Genomic DNA, 22,627 nt, shown 5'->3' with positions numbered 1-22,627 from the left:
GTCCCTGTCGCAGTACGGCTTCAACATGGTCATGTCACACCCACACGCTGTGAATGAAATTGCACTAAGTCTCAACAACAAAAACCCAAGGTAAGATTGCGATGAGCTTTAGATTTTTTTTTTGACATTTCTCTTTACAATTACAGGTATCAAAAAGTTTTAGTTAAAGGTTCAGTACAAGGGTTCACAAACTTTTCACCCTCTGAGCCCCAAAATAGCAGCGCAGGAGACCGGGACCCTCTGCTGTCGGAATTAACGAAGTGGATTAACAGTCAAAATATGAGACAATGCGGAAGTGCAAAAATCTGGTGTTTCTTGAGTGTCCACTTGAGGCTGGATCCAGAAGTACTGGAAGTCACATTCACACCAAGCCAAAAAAAGCTGTTTTCACAGCAGAAATTAACTTTTTCACAGCCTGATTCAAAACTGTCTCCTGTCTGAATTGTTAATTTCACTATCAGCACACACTGTACCAGAGGGCGGGGGATTTTTTTCTAACTCAGCAGTTCAGAGGATATTAAGATTAAGAGCCCAGTCAGAGGCACAGCTCAGGTCACGTGACTGACGGGCACCCTATAGCTATACTCAAAGCCCCTATCACTTTCAATATGGCTGTGGCAGCCGATCTGCTTCAAAAATCTGTCTCAGAAACAGACAGGTGACATTGGGGAGACTATGTCCATTAAGTATTTAGTCTGTGGAATTAACTTGAAGGTCAAAAACAGACAAAAATAACCCCTAACTTGCCAAATTTAGGTGACCAGTAGCAAATTAGAACACCTATACTTCAGGGATGTCCTGATCAGTATTTTTTGCCCCAGATTCCAATCCCGATTATTTAATATTGAGTATCGGCCGATACCAAGTTCTGATTTTGGGGATTTTAGAAAACTTTGCTGAAGAAGTGAGAAGGTGAAGCAGCACAGTCTTTTTGTTTTGTGTGTTAACAATAGTGAACAGTAAAAAATAATAGTTAAAGCTTATTAAGTCTTTTTAACTTAGTCCAGCTAGTTTTAAATTAAAAACACTTTGGATCCCAAACCCATCAGTGGGATCAAAATACCACTTATTTTTGAATGGCTGGCATCTACAAGCCATTTGTCCAATCCAAAAACTGAAAACACTGGGGGAATTGTCAGATTCTTAAGTTTTCGACGGTACCTGAATGTATCACATACAAAGCTGGAAACATGTCTTGACATGCCGCAAAAGAAGGGAGAATTTTATTAACATCGCTTTGAATTTCATGTGTTCTCAGAACATTTGCAGAAAATGACAGGTTTGCTACCTAAATTTAGCTGAAAACAAATAAGGCACTTATGGCGCTCGGTTTTACTGACGTGTTGGCGTTGGGCAGCAATTTTGGCTTTATTGTGTCTAAAATAAATGATTGGTTGAGAGGATTGGCTAGAATTCCTGATCACCAATACTTAAAATAATGCAAAAATCGGCCTCGATTCTAGGGATTGGGATCGGCACATCCCGTCTATATACATATCCCTACATATCTTGCAGTTTCCATGATTTATCTGCCATCACTGATACCGTCGTTATCCTGGAGTCACCTTGAGGATCTGAAGGCAACAAAAAAATGTGGAAAACAAATCAAACATGTTAACTTTGCATGTTTTCATAAAAATTTCATCCATTTTTGTTCAGAATTTTAATAATGGATGAAATCTGCAGCTGTAAATGAGTGTTGATTTTGGATGGCATTATGGGACACCCTGTCATGATCTCCGCTTCAGGAACCACTGCTCTTGCAGAGTTGCTGCTGATACAAATTAATTCCTGCCATCAAAGTCTGAAATCCATAATGGAACATCCAGAGTCCGGCTTTAGCTCCAGTGCACCTGCACAGTCTGATCCAGACTTGAGTGTCTTTGTAGCTCAGGGCCACATTCATCCTAACAGACGGGTCAGGGCACCACCGGCACACTCCACTACACTGGCAGCTGCTCACTGAGACAGCCACCAGATGAATTCACTTCTGCGTGTGTGTGTGTGTTTTCACTTGATGCCCAAAGGCTCAAGGATTTCCTCAAAAGTTGATGTGAAACCACTTTGCATCACCTGTCACATCGTCTCATCCAGGCGGGGGCAATCCTGCATGAATGAACTGGAGATGGGAAGCTGAGGACACACACACACACACACACACACACACACACACACACACACACACACACACACACACACACACACACACACACACACACACACACACAGGCACGAATAAAGGCCTCAAGTATTCATTTTTCATCCTTGCTTTCAATCCAGAGAAGATAAAAATATAGAGCTTTTGCAGTTTTTGGTTATGTCATTACAAAACTTTTTCTGTGGGTTATTCGAGGTGGACTTTAAATATTGAATGTTTGGGAATATTACAACTTGTTGATTACTCTAAAAGATGAATAAGTTGAAGAAATTTATCACATTTTTTAATCTATTTTACACCCAGGTTTTAGCATTTGAAGAACTTTGTTTCTGTTTCATCACAGGTTTGCTGCAGCGCCGCCACCTCTCATTAACCAACCTTTCCTTTCTTTATCCTCTCCTCTTCTCACAGAACGAAAGCTCTGGTCCTGGAGCTCCTGGCGGCAGTTTGTCTCGTGAGAGGAGGCCATGAAATTATTCTCTCCGCGTTCGACAACTTTAAAGAGGTACGAGGGTAGAAGTGGGCTCCGAGGAGACGAATATGTCATTAGATTTCAACTCTGCAATTTCAAACAGTGACTCAGCCCCGCAGGAATGCCCTCCCCCCTCCTCCCATCCTCCTTGCAGATGTGAGACCAGCAGATTCCTCATTCCTGTGCACGGATAGGATCTAGGAATGAGCTCTTTTTGTGCATCGAACACAGGCAGCAGCAGCAGCGGCGGCGTGTTGCTACATAACACAGGGGAGCAAACAGTTACGTGTGTGTTAACTGGATTTGGCAGACACTTCAAAGTTGAGAAAGATGTAACAGAAAGCCTCACCTGACCCTTTTCCTGTCTGGGTTCAGGAGTCCTGGCTGCTGAAGGGAAAAGGAGTGGGAGGTTTGTGATGGAGTAGGCGCGAACAGCAGCCTCACTTTGTAGCATACGGCTCGAAAAAATGGGCAGACTGCAGTTAATGCAATATTTACACCCCCTGAATGAAATATTGAGTGTTGTTCTCAGTGGCATTGGCATTAGCGGGGGAGAATCAGGCTTAGGGAGGACATAATGAGATAAAGCTGGTGTAACGATAGTGAGGCAGATGAGGACAGGGTTTTTTTCTTCTTGTGAAAGCAGATTTAAGTTGTTTTTTTTATTTAATCTTTTAAATGCAGAGTCATTAAGATCCAGTTTGATAACTGGCTTTGACAGCTCGTGTTGTATGAAGAGCCCTGTAGCATTACTCTGAGTTTTTTTTTTGATACACACCCCCTCCTTTTTTTTTCTGCTTCATCATGCTCCATCTCCCTCATTGACCTCTGGTTGAACCGTCTGAACTGCAGAGCATCTCTCCCTCCTTCCCCTCGTCTCTGTTCTTTTCTGTCGACCAAACTCGGCTTCAAAAGAGGTTTCAGTGGCAGCCAGAAACGACTGTGCATGACGGAAAAGTTGCACTACAAGCAGTATTAAACACAGGCAGCTTTAAACAGGCGTAAATGATTAAAGTGATAACCACTCTGCAATCTGCTCTTACTCACTTTCATCCAGCCATTGTCAGTGACTTTTTATCCTCTCCACAAACTGTGAATAACTGATTTTTAAATTCTGTAATCTTAACACAAACACACCTTAAACACAACGATTAAAACATGCTTTGTTTTCCAGGTGTGTATGGAGACGCAGAGGTTCGAGAGGCTGATGGAGTATTTCAAGAATGAGGACAACAACATCGACTTTATGGTGTGTTACCTCACTCACACACACTCTCGCACACACACACAAAAATACACCAAGTAATGAGTTATTGATCGCACTGAAATCCCTCAAAGATCCCACATGACCCCCTGGATTACTTCAGCAAGTTTTTGAGCTAAAGCTGTTCTTGAGTAAGAATCACTGTCAGGCGTTGGGCAGCAGTGATTGGGACTCACTCCTGTGCTCCTGTGATGAAATGAAGTCATAAATCAAAACCAGCTTTCACCGTGTAGAAATATAAACATTCTGGGTGTTATTCTGCTTGTTCAGGGTGAATAATAACTTTTTGGCAAGAAGTCGCTGGTTTGATCCTCAGCCATGAACCTTTGCCCCATTCTCTCTGCTGCCCATGTTTTCTTTCCCTCTTCAGTTGTCCTGTTGGGTAAAAAAAGCCTTGAAAAGTAACTTTAAATAAGTAATAAAGAGAACTCATTGGAGGGAAAGGCATCTATGTTGATAAGCAAGCAATACCTGTCTGCTCACATTTTCCTGTGGGGATGTTTAAGATGCGCTTAACACACAGTCCCATCAGGAATTACTCTTTGTATTTTCATCAGAGAATTTCTTTCAGTCAAAATGTATTCCTAAAGATAATCACAGTAAAATTCTGTCTCGAAAATATATTTCAAGTTATGTCAACCTTTTATTTAGCAATTCAGTCAAAGTATCTTCAGATCTTTCTTAAGATAGGTTTTTTTTAATTTATTGTTTTGTGTTTTAGTACTTCATTGGCACTTAAATATATTAGTATCTCAGTTTTAATGTGTTTCATTATCTGAACAAGTACTTTTACTTTGTATTTTCTTGAAGTTAAAATTTTAGCATTTTGAGCAGTAGACTTTGAGTTTAATGTGCTATATGGTCAGTCTGTTTGTGCTGTCTGTTCTCATTGTTGACTGCTCTATGTGCCTTAGCTGCCCATTGGGGATAAATAAAGTTTGTTCAATTCAATTTAATTTTAAAGTTGCAGGTGATAATAACAAAATATTAGCAGAAATCTATGATTTCCTATGTATAAAGCTGCAACTGAGCTGTTCCTGGTCATTATTCTTTTTTAGGGAGTCTAAAAACTCAGCAAAAAACTGAAATCTTGTCAAGTGTTTTGTCTTATTTTCAATAGAAATGTCTTTTTAGACTTAACATGAGCCACATTGGCCAGTCCAGAAAAATGTCTTATTTCAAGTAGTTTAAAGACAAAAATGAGGTCTGAATTTCTTGGAACAAGTAATAGAAAAAAGGGAAAGTTACTTGTATTAAGACATTATTCTAGCTTCAATCAAATTTTTCTTCTTCCACTGGCAGAATTTTTTTTTACTTGTTATGGGCAATACAGACCTCATTTTTGTCTTAAAATAACTTGAAATAAGACATTTTTCTTGATACATCAGGTGAATGTGGCTCATATATAGTATAAGACCATTTTTCCTCAAAAAAAGACAAAAACACTTGATAAGGTTTCAGTTTTTTTGCAGTGAATGCCAAATGTGGAAGCCTGTTTTGACATTTTTACCAGTCGGTACGTTTTTGGTGAACAGAAGTGCTTCATTAATACCTTAAATGTATCATTTTTATCTTAGTCCCAGAGATATAAATTAACTGGTCACAACCAGATTGTTAATGTCTGAAATAGACGTTTTCTAAGGAAGACTTCAGTGGCAGATATCTACAGTTAGATTCCTTCCATTCAAAATTGAGGTATATGTAACATATAAATGGTAAGAGTGACATCACTTGACCTCTAAAGACTGTCATTGCGTGTATCTCAAACACTTGTTTTGACTAAAAGTAATTGATCTATAGGTCTCTATTATCTCTATTATCAGCTTAGTTAAAATTGCTTTGTGAGAGTTGCTGTACAGGTCAGATCCCATGATGCAGATGCCCTCAATTCAAGTCCCACCTGTCGCTTGACTACTCAATCCACTGTCCTGTCCTCTCAATAAACACTTAAAAATGTCCCAAAATAAGACTGATTTGAAAATAAAATAACAGGCCCTATGTGAATGTGACCACCAACGTGTCTTTGTTGTCTTGAGGGAAATGCTGTAGTGGAACCAACAGCTGCCGTGTTTGAACACTCCTTCAGTCACACTTTTGTCGCTTGCTGCCCTCAGAGAGCAGCGCTAAAGTAAACAGACTTTGTCAAAGCTGCCGTGTCACACAGAGACAACTGAGCCACACTCTGGAAGTTCATTAATCTAGTCTGTGGAAGAAGAGATGTGTTTGTTCCTCTGCGTGTGTGTGTGAACGTTAGGCTGGAGGATCTGTGTGCGCTGATGGAGTCGAAGTCGTTGTTTTTGTTTATCCAGTGATCCTTTTAATCCGCAAGATTAGCTGGCAGCAAGCACAATAATGAGGGTTTATACACACAATATCAGAGGAAGCTGTAAGAAATGGGACAACGTGCGCTAATGAGGAGCAGATGTGGCAGAAAAACCTCAAACTTGTTGTAATTTGTCTGTTAACACATTTACCAGTGGTGTTGTCAGCGGTAGTCTCATTCTTCAGACTAACTACTGAAAATATCAAATTGAAGATACAAGAAACAATAAGAAAAAATCTCAATGAATCTTTTTTTAACATTTGTTTTTCTCTTTTCTTTTCTTCAGGTTGCCTGCATGCAGTTCATCAACATCGTGGTGCACTCAGTGGAGGATATGAACTTCAGGGTTCATCTACAGTTCGACTTCACCAAACTGTGTCTGGACGACTACTTAGACGTGAGTAGAGACATAACGCTGACAGACTAAACCCTTCCTGTCTTTACACTCAGCTCAGTCTGAAGCAGAGGTCTCAGACAGCAGCTACACAAAGAGAGTCAATTATGACCTTTCTGTTACTGGAGAAAATCCGTTATTTCTTTTTTTTTCCTCCTGCCTTGCTTCATGCAGACGTCTGCCTCTTACTGTTATTAGAAAACATGTCCGACTTCCTTCATGACATGCTCTGTTTTTTATGCTGTGTTTCTGCAGAAACTAAAGCACACAGAGAGCGATAAGCTGCAGGTTCAGATCCAGGCCTACTTGGATAACGTGTTTGACGTGGGAGCACTTCTGGAGGATGCAGAGACCAAAAACGCTGCTCTGGAGCGCGTGGAGGAGCTGGAGGAGAACATGTCACATGTGAGATGCTTCAATGTGTTTGATGGACTCTCAAAATATCCTGAAATCAGCTTTTTGGGGATTTTTTTTTTTACACAAAATGTTGTGCCTCATATCACTTTTAATTCTTTTTTTATAGCATCAGTTTATTTCACAATCAGATAAAACCATAGACTGTATATAGAGTGGACAGCGTAGTTTCACCAATTACCATTACTAAAGCCAAAATTCCCCCACCACAGGCCCAGTCTGTGCAGTAGACAGTGAGGGATTCTGGGAAAATTTGAGCGGAGCTAGGTGACAAAAATAATATATATTGTTTTTCTTTCGAGAGTCTAATCACTTCCTGACTTCCCGACATATTTTACAATCCCGGAAAAAAATACACAAGAATGGCAGCTGTCAACTATCATTAAACGTGACGTAAATGTTCATTTTTAACCTCTTATAACTAATGAAAATGAAACTTTTCAGAAAAACAAGGACTTGAATACAAGGCAGCCAAATAATATCTTCAAAACACCACAATAATTGGACGTGAGAAACATTTCTACGTTGTGTATTAATTTTTTAAAGTTTGACCACAGCCCATCTGAAATGACTGGAGAAACAGATTTTTTGATCCGTACTGCAGCCAGCCACCAGGGGGAGCAGTTTTTGTGGCCGAACAAGATGACGTCCATTTTTTCTTTTTCACAGTCTATGATTAAGTCCCAGAAAACATATGTTGAACACTTCCTCCCTGAGAGTCTTTGTTGTCTATTACATTGGATGTCATTTCAATCTACTCACATCACGATGACCTTTTCTACCTGGCCTGCTCCCACAGATGACAGAGAAGCTGCAAGACATGGAGAATGAGGCCATGTCAAAGATTGTGGAGTTGGAGAAGCAGCTGATGCAAAGGAACAAGGATCTTGAATCCATCAGGGTCAGACCAACACTCAGTTTTCACATTTTTCTATCTACCTGACGTTTTAACACTCATTTTCACATAGTCTTTATACAAATAGATTTTTTTTCTTTAAGTGTAATTCTCAGAAAACTCTTTACTTACTCCTTTTCTCCCTCGTCCCCACACAGGAAGTCTACAAAGACACCAGCTCGCAGGTGCACACCTTACGGCAGATGGTGAAGGAGAAAGACGAGGCCATCCAGCGACAGAGTAAACTGGAGAAGAAGATCCATGAGCTGGAGAGACAAGGCACCATCAAGATTCACAAGAAGGGAGACGGAGACATCTCCATACTGGCCTCACCACCGCCTGGTGTGGAGGGCATGGCGGGCGCTGTGATTGGAGGAAACATTGCAGCTGTCGGTCCAAATCATGTGGGAGTCATTGCTGGGAGCTGTCCACCGCCGCCACCACCACCACCACCTCCTCCTCTGCCATCCAACGGCACATGTAGGTTTAATATTAGTCTGTTTTACTTACATGCATGTAAATATTTACCATTCAGTTATCAGTTTCAACGTTTTATGCAGAAAGGTCACATTAAAAACTCAACCCTCAAAAACACACAGAAGCTTTTATGGGACTTTCCACTGCTTTATTTTGTTTTTGTTCACACTTCCGTTTCTCCTCTTTCTAAGTGTTAAACGGACCATCATCTGCCATTCCCGCCCCAGCTGCTCCCCCACCTCCCCCGCCTCCCCCTCCTCCCCCTCCACCTCCCCCACCAGGGCCACTCGTCTCAGCGCCCATGGCTCCTCCACCTCCTCCCGTCGCACCCCCTCTGCCCGGCTGCGGGACGCCCACCGTCATCATGAACTCTGGGTTAGCAGGTAAGTTTATCAGAGGGATAAACAAGGAGCTCTGTTTGTGTAAACAGAAGAAGAACACGATGTGATGGAGAAGGATCCTCTAATGGCCTCGGTTTTTGTTTATTTTTAAAGAGCTGATTCTTTGGGCCTGAACTTCTTTTCTTAATTTAAACTTTTTTACTAATACTTCAACACTTTCTGCAGCTGCTTCACAGTAAAAAAAACTTAAAGCAGAGGATCTAGCTTGATGTTATATCTTATTAATACTGTGTTATATGATTGTTGGATGCAGACGCAAAACTTTTAGAGTAGCCACGCAGAGAAGTTTCATAACTTTGAGTTGTAAAATTCTTCTTTTACGTGATAAGATGCTTTACTTTGTGTTTCTTTGGGCATGTCTTAACTTTCTCACTTCTTTTAACAACTTTCTGATATCCTTTCTTTGAACTGTCTCTTTTTTCTGCCAACCAGAGGGACCCATCAAGCTTTTCTGTAGGTTCTGCTTGTTGTGTTTGGTCTTTTGTTCTGCAGTGTTTCCTTTTCTACCTTTACCTTAAAGGTCCCATATTATGCTCCTTTTCTGCAGTTTAATATTGATCATTGATGTCTTCATGAAATGGTAGTAACATGTTTTGGTCCAAAAAGCCAATAAATCAAGCACAGCAGCATTGTTTCCAGGCTCTCATAGCATATTTAGAAAACAGCGAAGCTGGTTTGCTGTAACATTACAGGCTAAAACGACAGGCTAACCACAGCTAAAGTTAGCATCCTGAAGCTAACACAGAGACAGGGGGGACACTGAGGAAAAGCTCTTACATCTGCTCCACAGCACACAGCATTTAAAATACTCACATTTCCAGGGTCCAGGGTTTGTTGGTGGATGGTTGGTAATGCACCTGGATTCAGGACCAGTCTATTCACTAGCCCTCTGTTGTACTGTCCAAAGTTGGAAAAGCCGTCAGCTGTAATGTGACTAGCACACACATGCACAGTTTTACTGAGTGTAGCTGGAACATTTCCTTGATAAATGAACTCTAGCCACTTAGTCTTGTCTTCTTCCGAGATGAGAAGCTTGTGCATAGAGCTATGTGGCTGTTTACAGCCAGAAACAGAGCAGTGATGGCTCTTCAACTTTGGCATTCTCCTCCCTGCTGCTGGAGAGATTTCTTTCCAGCAGCGAGGAGGGGAGTGGGTGGGGAGGGGGTTCGGGGGTATCTGCTCCGGTGGACCAATCAGGTCAGACTTGCTCCTGATTGGTCATAAAAGGGAATCGCTGATGTCGGCAAATCCCCAAAATCCAAACAGCTTGTTTTAGATCGGGGTTTTACATTCACAAGCACTACAAGGTACAAGTTTGTCATTAAATATCACATTTTGTGGGCTGGGAGGAAAGCCAACAAACCACAAATTTCACTAAAAGACTTAATAAAGTGATTTTTGTATAATATGGGACCTTTAAGTTTTGAAAATAGTTTGAAAAAAAGAAAAAATGTCGCATAAACTCTGTTTGTTTTCCATCTGTCTCTCAGAAGTAATTAAATTTAGAAAACTGTGAAACTGTGAAACCCATAAGATACCAAATTTTCAGACCCCTGCATGCTCCTCCTTCACACCTCGCTGTAGTTTTGTCTGTGTGTGTTTACGTTTTGACTCATCACATCTCAAAGTGTTGGTCGTATAATGAGACATGGCGACCTGCTGTGGCACGCACATGCTACACAGTGATAACTACATACAGAGCAGGAATGCTGCTTACCTGGCTCGGCCCGGCCTTATCTCTCTGTACCCGGTGACATCTCGTCTGCGCATCAGAGCGGCACGCCGCCTCGATGCTCGGCTGTTGTGAATCAGCCCAGGTGGCCACAAATAACTGTAATCTGTCTGATAAATAGTTTGTCACAGGCCCAGGGAGGAAATCCTCACCATATGCACCGCTTACTGTGCAGGGATGCCGCATTTGTCTTAATCTCCTGCTAGAATCAGGCTGTACTCTGCTTTAAATCTGACTTAGCATTTTTGCTAACACAGAAAACTGACCAGTTTGAAGTAACAGATCATCTCCATGTGTGTCACCAGTCCCAGATACATCCTCTGTTTCACCTGCATGTGTGAGTGTGTGTTCTCTGATCATATTCATGCGTGCTGTGCTAACTCCTCTGCGTCCTGTGTAGCTGTTAAGATCAAAAAACCCATCAAGACAAAGTTCCGTATGCCCGTCTTCAACTGGGTGGCCCTGAAACCAAACCAGATCAACGGGACTGTCTTTAATGAGATCGATGACGAGAGGATACTTGAGGTAAGTCAACAGGTTTTAAGCCTGATATAAATGCCAAAAATTATAAAAAGATACCAATAAAATCTCTTGTTGCCTCTCAGGACTTAAACGTGGACGAGTTTGAGGACATGTTCAAGACAAAAGCTCAGGGTCCAGCGATCGACCTCAGCATGAGCAAGCAGATCATCCAGAAGGGACCCAACAAGGTGACGCTGCTGGACTCCAACAGAGCCAAGAACCTCGCCATCACTCTGAGGAAAGTGGGCAAGACTCCTGAGGAGATCTGCAAAGCAATTCAGATGTAAGCCCTTTCAAAATAAAACAAAATGCCCCAAATGTAGCTTCCTTACTGTGTCTTGGCATGCAAACAAATATTGTTATCCACTCTCTGCCTTCCTGCATCCTTCAGATTCGACTTGCGGACTCTGCCGGTGGACTTTGTGGAGTGTCTGATGCGCTTCCAGCCCACAGAGAACGAGATCAAAGTCCTGCGTCAGTTTGAGAAGGAGCGTAAGCCGCTGGAGAGCCTGACGGACGAGGACCGCTTCATGATGCAGTTCAGTAAAATCGAGCGGCTCATGCAGAAGATGACCATCATGGCCTTCATCGGAAACTTCTGCGAGAGCTTGCAGATGCTAACACCGGTGAGTAACAGCAACTTTACAGACTTAAATGACTGTTTATTTTATATGTAGTGTCACGCTTTCTCATGTTGTCCTCTTTGTTCTCCTGCAGCAACTCCACGCTGTCATTGCAGCATCTGTCTCGATAAAATCATCACAGAAACTCAAGAAAATCCTGGAGGTAAGTTGATCCTTTTACTATTTGTAGTTGATGTAGGAATTGATGTTTTGCTTCTTTTTTTTAAACTTCTGTTTTCTCTTCTTTGTCAGATTATTTTGGCTCTTGGAAACTACATGAACAGCAGCAAAAGAGGAGCGGTGTACGGGTTCAAGCTGCAGAGTTTAGACTTGGTAAGAATCCTCATTTTGTCTTATAAGTGCTTTACTCTCTGTATTCATTACAACATATTTGATGCATTTTTCTTTTTACAGCTACTTGACACCAAATCAACAGACCGTAAGCTAACGTTGTTACACTACATAGCCAATGTAGTAAAGGAGAAGTACGCCCAGGTCGCTCTATTCTACAACGAGCTGCACTACGTGGAGAAAGCTGCAGCAGGTGAGTCTTGTGTCGAGACAGCGTTCTTGTTTGACGTTGATTGTAGATGTTGCTTGTGCACTCATACATGCTCTGGTGTTCAGTGTCGTTGGACAACGTCCTGCTGGATGTGAAGGAGCTGAACCGGGGCATGGAGCTGACCAAAAGAGAGTACAGCATGCACGGCCACAACACCATGCTCAAAGAGTTCATTGCACACAACGAGAACAAGCTGAAGAAGCTGCAGGACGATGCAAAGATTGCACAGGTAACGTTAACATCACCTGCTTGTGTCATATTATTTGAACACTTGGATAAATGAATCAGTCTTACAATAAAAAGAATAATAATGACACCCTCTCTGTGGTTACAGGATGCCTTTGATGAGGTGGTGAAGTTCTACGGGGAGAACTCCAAAACAACACCGCCTTCCGTTTTCTTCCCTGTGTTTGTGAGATTTGTGAAGGCTTACAGGGTGAGTTGGATCAGTAACCTCTACACCTAAAAAGACTTTCAGGATCGAATTTGAAGAATGTGATCAAAATATCTCCTTCACTGTAATCTTTCTCAAAAAATTGGATTAACACAATCAAAGTTTACCAACTTAATTCTAAGGATGTCAGTAATGATTGTAATCTTCGCCACAAGGCCCTGAAGCATCAAGAAGAGCTAAGGATCATGTTACAGATTCCTGATGAGCATAATGCAGAAACTAAAATCAAAGCATGTGTTTGTCTGATTTTGAGTTTAAGTAGTCTCTACAATATTTCAGGTGTGGTTTTTGTCTTTTAAAGCTATGGTCTACGATCTGAAACCCAGTTTGGCTGAGACACATTTGAAAAACGCAGCCTCACTCACCCCTCCCCTCCGTGTTCCAAGATCCCGCCCCCCAGCTCGTATCACCCTTCTTCGCCTCCTAATAACACACCCCCTCCGACAGAGCAAGAAGCGGCCGGCAGAAAATGTAACAAACAAGACAGTCATCCTCTTTGTAACACACAGTGGTAGCTTTTTCAACTGGACCGACACGATCAAAACCATGAATTAGCTGGCGAAGCAGGTCTGGCGTTGCCACTGCCAGCTGATCAGAGCAGAGCCCACTGTGGGCGAGGCTTTACCTTTCTCAGCGTGTCTTCACACCAGCTCAGTTTACAATGCGAAAGATGTGTGGCTAACTTATGCTAAAACATATTGACAGAGCCGACCCGTTCCGACCAGCAGCGTTCAGTCATTAGCCAGTACAGGCACAGACTAACCAGAGTTATTCAGCTGACATCTCCCACTGTGGTAAACAAAGTCATTACCTGTTCAACAGAAAGTCAGCTGTCTCTGCGTCAGTCTTCAGTCCCAAATCCCTCTGCACCTTTTCCACCGGTCGTACATTTCACCAATATTCAGTCTCTGTTGGCACCTGTATTGCTCTTAATTCTTCCTTGCTTCAGCCTTTTCCTTGAAACTTTTTCGTTTTCTTCCCTTCCCTGTGGAGGGTAACAGTAACAGCTTCCTGGTTTCAGTCTTCTCTGGCTCCATGATGCTTCAGTACCTGAGCAGCTAGCTGACGTGAGAGTGGTAGTGGGGAAGGACGAGGTGGGACCATGGGCAGAATGGTGCGAAGCGTGGGAGACAGGGGATTGGATGGACTAACGGACCAATCCGAACCGCGCATGCCATGTGTGGTTTGGATTGGTCAACTAGTATGCAGCTTTGCAGCGGATATAATGAATGGATTTTGTTTCGTTCTTTTTGGTCTTTATATTGTGTAGATTGGACCATAGGACCATAACAGCCCTATAAACGGTGTTATTAAGATTTACAAAGCTTCCAATCGTATACCATAGCTTTAATATCTTAAAATCAGACTTTTTTTTTTGACTTTTTTGATGAATGTGGCTCACATTAAGTCAAATCAGACGACTTATTACTAAAAATAAGAAATAAACACTTGCTTTGATTTCAGGTTTTCATGTGAATTGATTTCCCCTCAAAGCTCTCTCATGATGAATTGCTTTTTTGTCCAGTAAACAGACTTTGATGTGGTAACTATGCGGACTTCCCCTTTAAGTCCCATCAGAGTCTGAGGTGTCACATGAGGATGCAACAGTTTCTTTAAATGAATGTTGGCGTTGTCTGTTAGCCACTTTGTCAGTATTTAACTCCATATGTTCCTCTTTATAACGTAGCTTCTTATTTATACCACAACTAATCTAAAAGAATGAGATTTGTGTATTTAAAGAAGCACACAGCTCCTTCTGGTCTCTGTTCATCTCTTCATGTTACAATCCTTTGACTTGTCCCTGCTCCATTTCTCTAAACACATTGTGTAATTTCCTCCACAGCAAGCAGAAGAAGACAACGAGCACAGAAAGAGACAAGAGCAGCTCCTGATGGAGAAACTTCTAGAACAGGAGGCCATGATGGAGGAGGACCAGAAGGTGAGTCACACATTTTTTCAACCGCCCCCTCACCTCCCCCACCCTCCTGCTTGTCTGGGGCAGGAGGCCACGCTGGTTCACAGAGGGTAGCTCAGTTCAACGTCGTTGCCCTCCGCTGCACCGTCACCTCCTGATCGCAGGATTAGATCAACACCTACAGCTCGAGCAGGGTATCGTCATATCTGGTTTTACGGTGTGGCACCCTGCGGGGCAACATCACATCAGATCAAGTCAGGATCAGCGGCTGGATTCTCTCAATGGATCAGTTCACTAACACATGAACAGAGTCTCAGAGTGTCAGAGTAAAAGTTTTGTGTGGAGCTAAAGAAAGACACTACAGATTCTGGAGTAACAGATAATGATTTCTGTGTTTTTTAAATGTGTGTGTGTGTGTTTCTTTCTCAGTCTCCTTCTCATAAGAACAAGCGGCAGCAGCAAGAGCTGATCCAGGAGCTCAGGAGGAAACAGGTGAAAGATAGCCGGCACGTCTACGAGGGCAAAGACGGCGCCATCGAGGACATCATCACGGGTAACGTCACCTGGGCTTTGCTACAGCCTCTTTACACACACACATTTACTCTAACACACACACACATCCAGGGCGCTGTGCATGAAGGTCCTCTCAGGTGCTGAACATTCAGTCATTAACAAAGGGACTCTGAAACTAACACAATGACGACTCTGACTCTTTAAAAATCATCTGTCAGATGTTTGAGCATCAGAGTTCAACCTGACGAAGGCAAACATGAACTGACAGTGAAGCTAATCCAATGACATCTGTGGTTTATTTGTGTTTATCAATGCTGATCTGCTTTGTCTTTGCTTTATAACATTATTTCTACACAGTCGAGGCCGGGCTTTGGAAAAAAAATCTGTTTATTCAGCTACCAGAGGTGTCAAAAGTTTTCACATCCATTCCCAAAGTAGAAGTATAGATTAGAAGTATAGATAGTAGTGTTTAAAAAGACTTTTGTATAAGCTGAAGTGTCAACTCTCCTTTTTTACATGAGTTAAAGTGTAAAAGTTTTGGTTTCAAAACTCCTTAAAGTACAAAAGTAAAGTAATGTTAAGGGAACAAATGTCATCAAGGACAAAAGCTAGTGACTATAGAGTTTTGTCAAAATGTTAATGATGAAAATTTGGAGCAGCTGCTGTTGATCAGTAGGGTCTTACTAAACACAGACTGGATCGCTTCAAACTAATCAAGCTAGCCAAAATGTTTGATTACTTTATTCAAACGTTATCACAATGCCCACTGTTATCCCCGTGTTAGTTAAATTAATTTTATTTTCTTCACAGGTCCAGACCAAAGCATAAGTAATTCAAGGTTACTGTGGATACTTTCTGAATATTATAATATTTTTCCCATTAGAGCCACCATACATAGTAGTTGCTGTTTCCTGTTTTGTGCCAGCAGAGGGCAGCACTGGATCTTCTTCATGTTGACCAGGGATAGATTAATTATCAGCCGGGCCAATTATTGGGGCCAATATTTGGCATTCTGGGGCAAATCGGCATCAGCCTTTTTATAATCCGACGGCCGATATGAAACCCTTCAAAACTATGTTGTTTTGGCTCTGATGCTTCTCTGCACAGAGTTTCTCCCTGTCTACACTATGGAAGCCCTAGATGGCCATTTGAAATCAGTCAAGTAAAACGAAACAGAAAATTAATTCAACTGCTTTACCTGCCAGTAAAAGGCAGCACTAACTCAACCCTGTTCTATTACAGTTACATAGAAATTTTGGAAACTTTGTTTACTGTAAAAAACTTTAGCTATTTATTTTTTTAAGTTTTCATTTAATTTTATAAAACATGCTGCTGAGCCTGGTAACCGTTTAATAAACATTTGCTTGATGGTGTTAGATTACAGTTAAGTGTTTTAGTTTGTATTCTTCAAATTTTTTTATGCCAATATTTTCACTTTGACAGCAAATTAATATCGGCTTCAAATATTGGTTATCGGCCTCCTTGCCTACTAATAATCAGTATCAGTGTTGGCCCCAAAAGATTATTTTGGCATTTACATCAGATAATGTTTACTAACTGTTATGATACACAGTGTGTTCACCTGGCGATGGTTAAATAACCAATCTAGTGAGAACTTTACTGTCTTATTATTCTGGCTCATGCTCAGGTAGTGTTATGTTTATAGCTCTCATCCAACAACAATCCAAGTCACTCTATCCCAATGGTGCAATTTATCTATATAGGTTTGTGTGTGTTTGTGTTGATCTTTCTTTCTTTTTTAATAACAGGCTCGAATGAAACAAGCCAAAATAAAACGAGAGTAACAATGTTACTTTTAAAATGTAGGGAGTAGAAAGAACAAATTTTGTCTGCAAATGTAAAGAGTATAAATAAAAAGTCAGCTTCAAAATAACTACTTCAGTAAAGTATAGTTACCCCAAATTCCTACTTAGGTAAGGTGACAAAGTATTTTTACTTTTTCACTTGACACCTCTGTCAGCTACATATGTTATCTGACCCTCAGGATTAAAAAAGGGCTGGACCTTTATTGGTAATTGTTTTAATAATGGGAGAATATTGAATTTCTTTAAACTTTTAAACACAAAATACTAATTTATACTGATCTGGTCAGGACTTAGTTTGCTAGATTTGATTTTGCATGCAAAATATGTGATCATCTGATACAATGTGTTGCTTTTTTATTAAACTATAAATAGTACTAACAGAAAAGCTGTATTTGAAGAGTTTCATCAAGAAGATTTTGTTGATTTTCTTTATGAATAATTTCTTATGTTCAGATTTCTGCATCAGTTTTCGTCCAGCCCTTTAGTGCACACATGAAGCCCCGGCCCACCCTGCTCCTGTTGGGTATTTGCTTAGCGCTAACCGGTGCTTAACCCCTGTAGGAGTCTGCTTTTCTTAAATTGTCTCTGTCTCTGTCTTGTCCTGGCTGTTGTCCTTGTCATTCTCAATGCAGTGCTGAAGACCGTGCCGTTTACCGCCCGCACAGCCAAGCGCGGCTCTCGGTTCTTCTGCGAGCCTGCCCTCAATGAGGAGTACCATTACTAAGCTTATAGAACTGTCTCTCTTCTCTCAGGTCGCTGGAACAAACCCTTCTCCTCTTTATACCTCCTCCTCTCCTCCTTCCTGTGCATGTCTCCTCACTCTTCTCCTGACACTCCTCTCTAAAACCTCACACTCTGGACCCTGAGACACACACTGATGTTTTGATGGTTTTATTTTTTGTTTCCCCTCCTGAGCATGACGTGGTGTTGGGGACAGTGGGTTTCTCTGCACACCTGCATGAAGTGTGACACCCTCATTCATCAGCGTTATTGTTATCAGCCATGGCAAACTGTAATGTCACAGAGGAAACTGTCTCCAAGGTTACACTCAGATTCACGCTGAAGACTTTCTCTGAGCTGAAACGTTAAACTGCCATCTAGTGGTGACTTAGAGCACAACCCAGAATTAGAAGTTGTGCTTTGGCAAGTGGGAGCAAACAGTTGTATCTCCAGTTGTGCGTTTGTATCCTTGCTGAAGTCATCATGTACATGGCAGGTGTGACTAATGTCATCATCGTCTGTGTCTGTGGCATTATAACTTGCTCTTTTCTGTGTTTTTATTAATTTTTCATGTTTAAAGTGAATGTTTGTGTGTTTATCATCACTCATGGCTGCAGCTGCTTCTTGCATGCTAAATGCTTGATGCCTACTGCTTTCCCACAATGCATCCTGCTCTCCCAGTCAGCTCATATCTTATGCTTGCTCCTGCTGACGGGTCACCGCTCCGTCAAATGACTTCATTACGTCTTCATGTGATCTGTCATTTACATCAGAGCAGCACGTCTCTGCAGCTGCATGCTTTGTGTGCTACTAACATGCAACTGTTGTTTTTCCCGCTGCGCTTTATTCACTTATTCATCATCTTTCTCAGCTGCATGTGCGCTTTGTTCGCTGGTGATTGTAACACCGCTGCCACGTCCTGGAACCAGATTTGTTCGTTTCAGTTCTGTGTGTTGGTCTTTGAAACGGGCTCTCCTTCTGCTGCTGGTAGCCGCTCTGCAAAGCAAACTGAGTTTATATCAGAAAGGAAACTTTACTTATGTATTTATAAAAACATAGCTCTACAGAAGCTTTCATCCTCCAGCTCTGTCCCCCTTCTCTCCATCCTCCCTCCTCCCCTCATGCAGCCTGCTGCCACTCTGCTTCGCTCCTGCAGTGCAAGCCAGTGTGAATGTCTAAGGCTGACATGTTCGACCTCCTCCTGCAGGTTTAACCTTCATTTTGTCTTCTCTTCATCTAGCCCTAAAGAAGAATAACATTACTAAATTTCCCAATGTCCACTCGAGGGTAAGGAACTCCTCCAGTAGCACTCCTGTAGTGGTGGATGTGTCCCAAACCTGGCAAGCATCTCTTTATTATCTCCCTTTCTGTTTCCCCCTCTTTCTATGAATGTCTATGATTGATGAACAGCTAAATCTGCAGTAGTTTTCCCCCTTTCTACTTCTGAGGATGCATTCTGTTTCCTAGATGCATCGAAGGTTTTCTAGATTTCTGGCAGAGGCCTTTGAGTCATAACCGTGGGCCCTGTCTCAGTCTAACTCTCAGAGACAGCTGACCTGTGAGGTTTTTTTTTTTGCACTCTGTGAGGAACTCACGCTGCTTTGACAGACAGGCTGCCAGCACTCTGAGCATGTGGGCTCATCAGAAAAAGCCCTGACAAGATAACTGACACATCTTTTATCCCTCCCCACCTCCCTCGATCCAATCTCTCTCACAGATTTGAGGAATCAGCCTTACAGGCGAGCCGACGCTGTGCGGAGAAGTGTCAGGAGACGCTTTGATGATCAGAACTTGCGGCCGGGAAACAACAGCGAAGTGGTCGTGTGACGAGGGAAACAGAGCATGTGCTGAAAGGGGGACGGGGGGGGAAGGGGGCGAAGGATGGAGAGGATGTGAAGCTTCAAAGGAAGGAAGGAGAGGAAGTCGGATGGAGAGTGAAGGACGCTAAGTGAAAGATGAGGAACGTTGTAGCAACCATGGAGATAAGTATGTATATATATTACATAAGAAGACACGTTATTCCATGTCTGTGGTACAGTAGCAGCTTTTATTTTGAAGGACTGAGACATGTGGGACTGAATTCAAAGAGTCTGGAAGGTTGATTCAGAAACCTCTGACGAGCTAAGTGCCTGATCTTTCTGTGGGTTAACGTCGCGACTGTTTTTTATACTCCCACTTTGAGCAATACGAACTGACCTGGCTTTAACTGCACCACGTGTTTAACTGGACTTGTGGTGGCCTTAAGAGCCACATGAAGAGACGCTCCTTTGGAAAACTAATGTAGAATGTAAGGGACGGAGCTCCCTGTAGCTGTTACAAACATCACATCCGTCAGTGTTCGGTACATTCCAGTGCTTTTTCCATTCCTCTCAGAACAGGCGTGCTCAAACTGCACTTTTTTTTACATCTCACGAGGCTTTTCCACTTTTAAAGAAAGGGCTGAAAGTTGGGCGAGAAGACGGTGACCAGAAAATGAGAAAAACTTTATATTTGTATCAAAGAAAGTCTAGGAGTTGTGAGCAGAAGAGACATTCAAAGTGAGTTCTTTCAAAACAAAAACAGTAAAATGTGAAATGTATATAAAAAGTCTCTTACAAGTTACTGAATTTGTAGCTTCTAATGCTTAGAATTACGTCGCCTGTTCATGTTAAAATCCATCGTCTGTTTTTCATGATGCTTTTTGTAGCAGCTCAGCATTTCAGCATGGTGTCTGGGAACAAGCAAAGCCTTTTGTGGAGCAAAACGAAACTCAAAAACATTTCTATTGAAGCCCTGAGAGATGTTTGATCGATGCATTGTATTTAATTTGTTTTCTTGAGGATATGAACTTAACAGTCGAACTGTAAAAGCCGTAGACTGTTTAAAACATGGACGAAGCATCCGCAAACCGTGAAATGAAGCAGATCAACGGACACAGCCACATTCGCTTTGACGTCAGCTGTGAGTTTTTCTTCGAGCAGCTACAGGGTGCCCGGCGGTCACGTGACCTGAGCTGTGCCTCTGGTTGGAAAATCAAACGATCCTAATAACTTCTAAACCACAGAGTAAGACAAAAATTCACTCACCGTACAGTATAGTGAAGTCAGCGTTTTAGACCCAAGCTGTAATTAGGGATGGGTACCCGGTACCTGGCAATCAGTACCAGTACTTAATGGTACCAATTGTCGGTACATTTTTTGGCTGTATGTGGTAAAAACTATAAATTTGTTCAATAATAAAATCTACATTTTTCACCTTCAATATATATAACCTTGCAATGCTGTGTTCATGTCCACCATGAAAAATCACCTACACACCCACCCCCTCACAGTCACAAGGATGCATTTGGGTTCCTAAACATGGTACCTTTTGATTTCACGTGAATCGGTATCGATACTTTTGACAAAATTCGGTCGGTACCTTTAAAAGTACCTAAATCGGTACCCATCCCTAGTCGTAATAATGCCATAAAAGTCTGTTTTTATGGCTGGGTGTGTACATGACTTCCAGTCTTTCTGCAGCCAGCCTCAAGCAGATTCTTAATGAACAGCGACTTTACACACTTCCACATAAGCTTCATTTTTACTAACTGGATGTTGCCCCTTGGTAAAAGCACAAAAACAGAAAAAGGCTATTCTGAAGTCAATGCGTGCAGCAGTGCAGGTTGTAGTCTGACTTAACATGATAACCAGCCTTTTTGTTTTTTTCTTGATTACCAGCAATATAACATCTTTTTAATACAAAACAGTTTCAATGCAATCTGTTTTAACAGGAAATTTAGGGAAATTATTCTAACATTCCTTCAGAAATAACAAAAAAAAAAATTTTTTAGACAAGATCTCAAGGAAACGGAGTAAATCAAAAGCATGGATGCACGTCTGCTTAGGGCTTCCGTAGTTTTCAACCAAACGTAGACGCTCTTCAAAGGACAACACTCACCTTATCAAGGATCTCATTTTTCAAACTGGAAAGAATTTCTCATTTCATCTCTGTTCTCACAGATTATACTCCAGGTTTCTGTGTCTACTCACTTTATTGTAATTTTAATGTATAGTATTTAACCACTGACAGGATTCCTTGAAGCTCATGTTCCATCTGTGTCATTATCATTAAAAAAGCAAAACAAAGTACAAAAACAAAAACTTTATGTACAGATATTTTGCTACATGTTTTTTTTTTTTACCTAACTCACATCACCAGATGGTTAATATTGTACATATTGTTTAAACAAAAGTTTTCCTTGCCTTGTGCTATACAACTTGAATGTTATTTTAACTTATAGTTTTGATTCCATTGTTTTTTGTATTTAATGAAGCCAAATGCAGCCAGACTCTTCAGCTGTGTGTTAAATCTGAGACACACAGGTCTCTGAATTTTCATGTGGGTGTGTCACTTTCCATCAAATTCAGATTTTCAGGCAGTTTTACATGTGAGCACAAACTGACACTTTGATTTAACCTGTGATTGGCCGGTTTTTGGTGCAGACTGACACACTCTCCTGTCATCACTTCCACTAAAGCACACGCTGCCGTTCATCACCTTCGTCTCTCAACTTCACCGTCTGTTGTGACATTTCTCTAACTGGATAATACTGGCATGTTTGTTTGTTTTTTAAGGTCACCAGAAATGTATTTTAGGCAGTTTGTGCTCGTTACAAAATAACAAGCTTTTCTTAAATTAGGTGATATGAGATTTTCAATAAATATGATCAAATAAACTATTTACATTGAATATAAAACTGTTTACCTGTTTGGTTTTTGTTTCCTGTGCAGTTAGAGCATGTGAGGGTGTGGGGAGCAAAGTGTTTTTTATTTTTATTTTTTTTCTGATTGATGGGAAGTGTGGAGCGAGGTGGGATGCAATCTTGGTTGAGCTGCATGGTGGGACTTTAAGCGCTCTGTGTGTGCAGTAATAAAAACATTTCCTCCATCACAGCTGAATTAACACAAAAAGGTTTGAAAAATTTCACTACAATCGAACACC

The 22,627-nt window shown here is 41.5% G+C and overlaps 1 protein-coding gene across 8 annotated transcripts in view; it reads left to right on the top strand.

The window, feature by feature from the left end:
- Positions 1 to 22,356, top strand: part of fmnl2a (formin-like 2a) — a 70,891-nt gene extending 48,535 nt beyond the window's left edge. Inside the window, exons 8-28 of one of the 8 annotated variants that reach the window (XM_074695203.1) lie at positions 14 to 90; positions 2,570 to 2,663; positions 3,805 to 3,879; positions 6,504 to 6,614; positions 6,867 to 7,016; positions 7,825 to 7,926; positions 8,079 to 8,400; positions 8,589 to 8,780; positions 9,231 to 9,251; positions 10,931 to 11,055; positions 11,136 to 11,335; positions 11,444 to 11,678; positions 11,770 to 11,838; positions 11,928 to 12,008; positions 12,090 to 12,219; positions 12,303 to 12,466; positions 12,572 to 12,673; positions 14,535 to 14,630; positions 15,036 to 15,159; positions 17,578 to 17,697; positions 19,383 to 19,510. In XM_074695203.1, the coding sequence (XP_074551304.1) occupies positions 14 to 90; positions 2,570 to 2,663; positions 3,805 to 3,879; positions 6,504 to 6,614; positions 6,867 to 7,016; positions 7,825 to 7,926; positions 8,079 to 8,400; positions 8,589 to 8,780; positions 9,231 to 9,251; positions 10,931 to 11,055; positions 11,136 to 11,335; positions 11,444 to 11,678; positions 11,770 to 11,838; positions 11,928 to 12,008; positions 12,090 to 12,219; positions 12,303 to 12,466; positions 12,572 to 12,673; positions 14,535 to 14,630; positions 15,036 to 15,159; positions 17,578 to 17,669 (2,562 nt within the window). In that variant the 3' untranslated portion in view covers positions 17,670 to 17,697; positions 19,383 to 19,510. Of the gene's footprint in view, positions 1 to 13; positions 91 to 2,569; positions 2,664 to 3,804; positions 3,880 to 6,503; positions 6,615 to 6,866; positions 7,017 to 7,824; positions 7,927 to 8,078; positions 8,401 to 8,588; positions 8,781 to 9,230; positions 9,252 to 10,930; positions 11,056 to 11,135; positions 11,336 to 11,443; positions 11,679 to 11,769; positions 11,839 to 11,927; positions 12,009 to 12,089; positions 12,220 to 12,302; positions 12,467 to 12,571; positions 12,674 to 14,534; positions 14,631 to 15,035; positions 15,160 to 17,577; positions 17,698 to 18,905; positions 18,924 to 19,382 lie in introns of those variants that run through there. The other 7 variants (XM_074695205.1, XM_074695207.1, XM_074695202.1 and 4 more) reach the window with 7 other exon arrangements.
- The last annotated feature ends 271 nt before the right edge of the window (positions 22,357 to 22,627 follow it).

The sequence above is a fragment of the Halichoeres trimaculatus genome, unplaced genomic scaffold (genome assembly GCF_033239565.1).
Source record: "Halichoeres trimaculatus isolate MK-OKI-2021-1 unplaced genomic scaffold, fHalTri1.1 fHalTri1_scaffold_19, whole genome shotgun sequence".
Classification (NCBI taxonomy): domain Eukaryota; kingdom Metazoa; phylum Chordata; class Actinopteri; order Labriformes; family Labridae; genus Halichoeres; species Halichoeres trimaculatus.
Note: the sequence above shows the minus strand (reverse complement) of the source record. Positions and strands in the feature narration are given on the sequence as shown.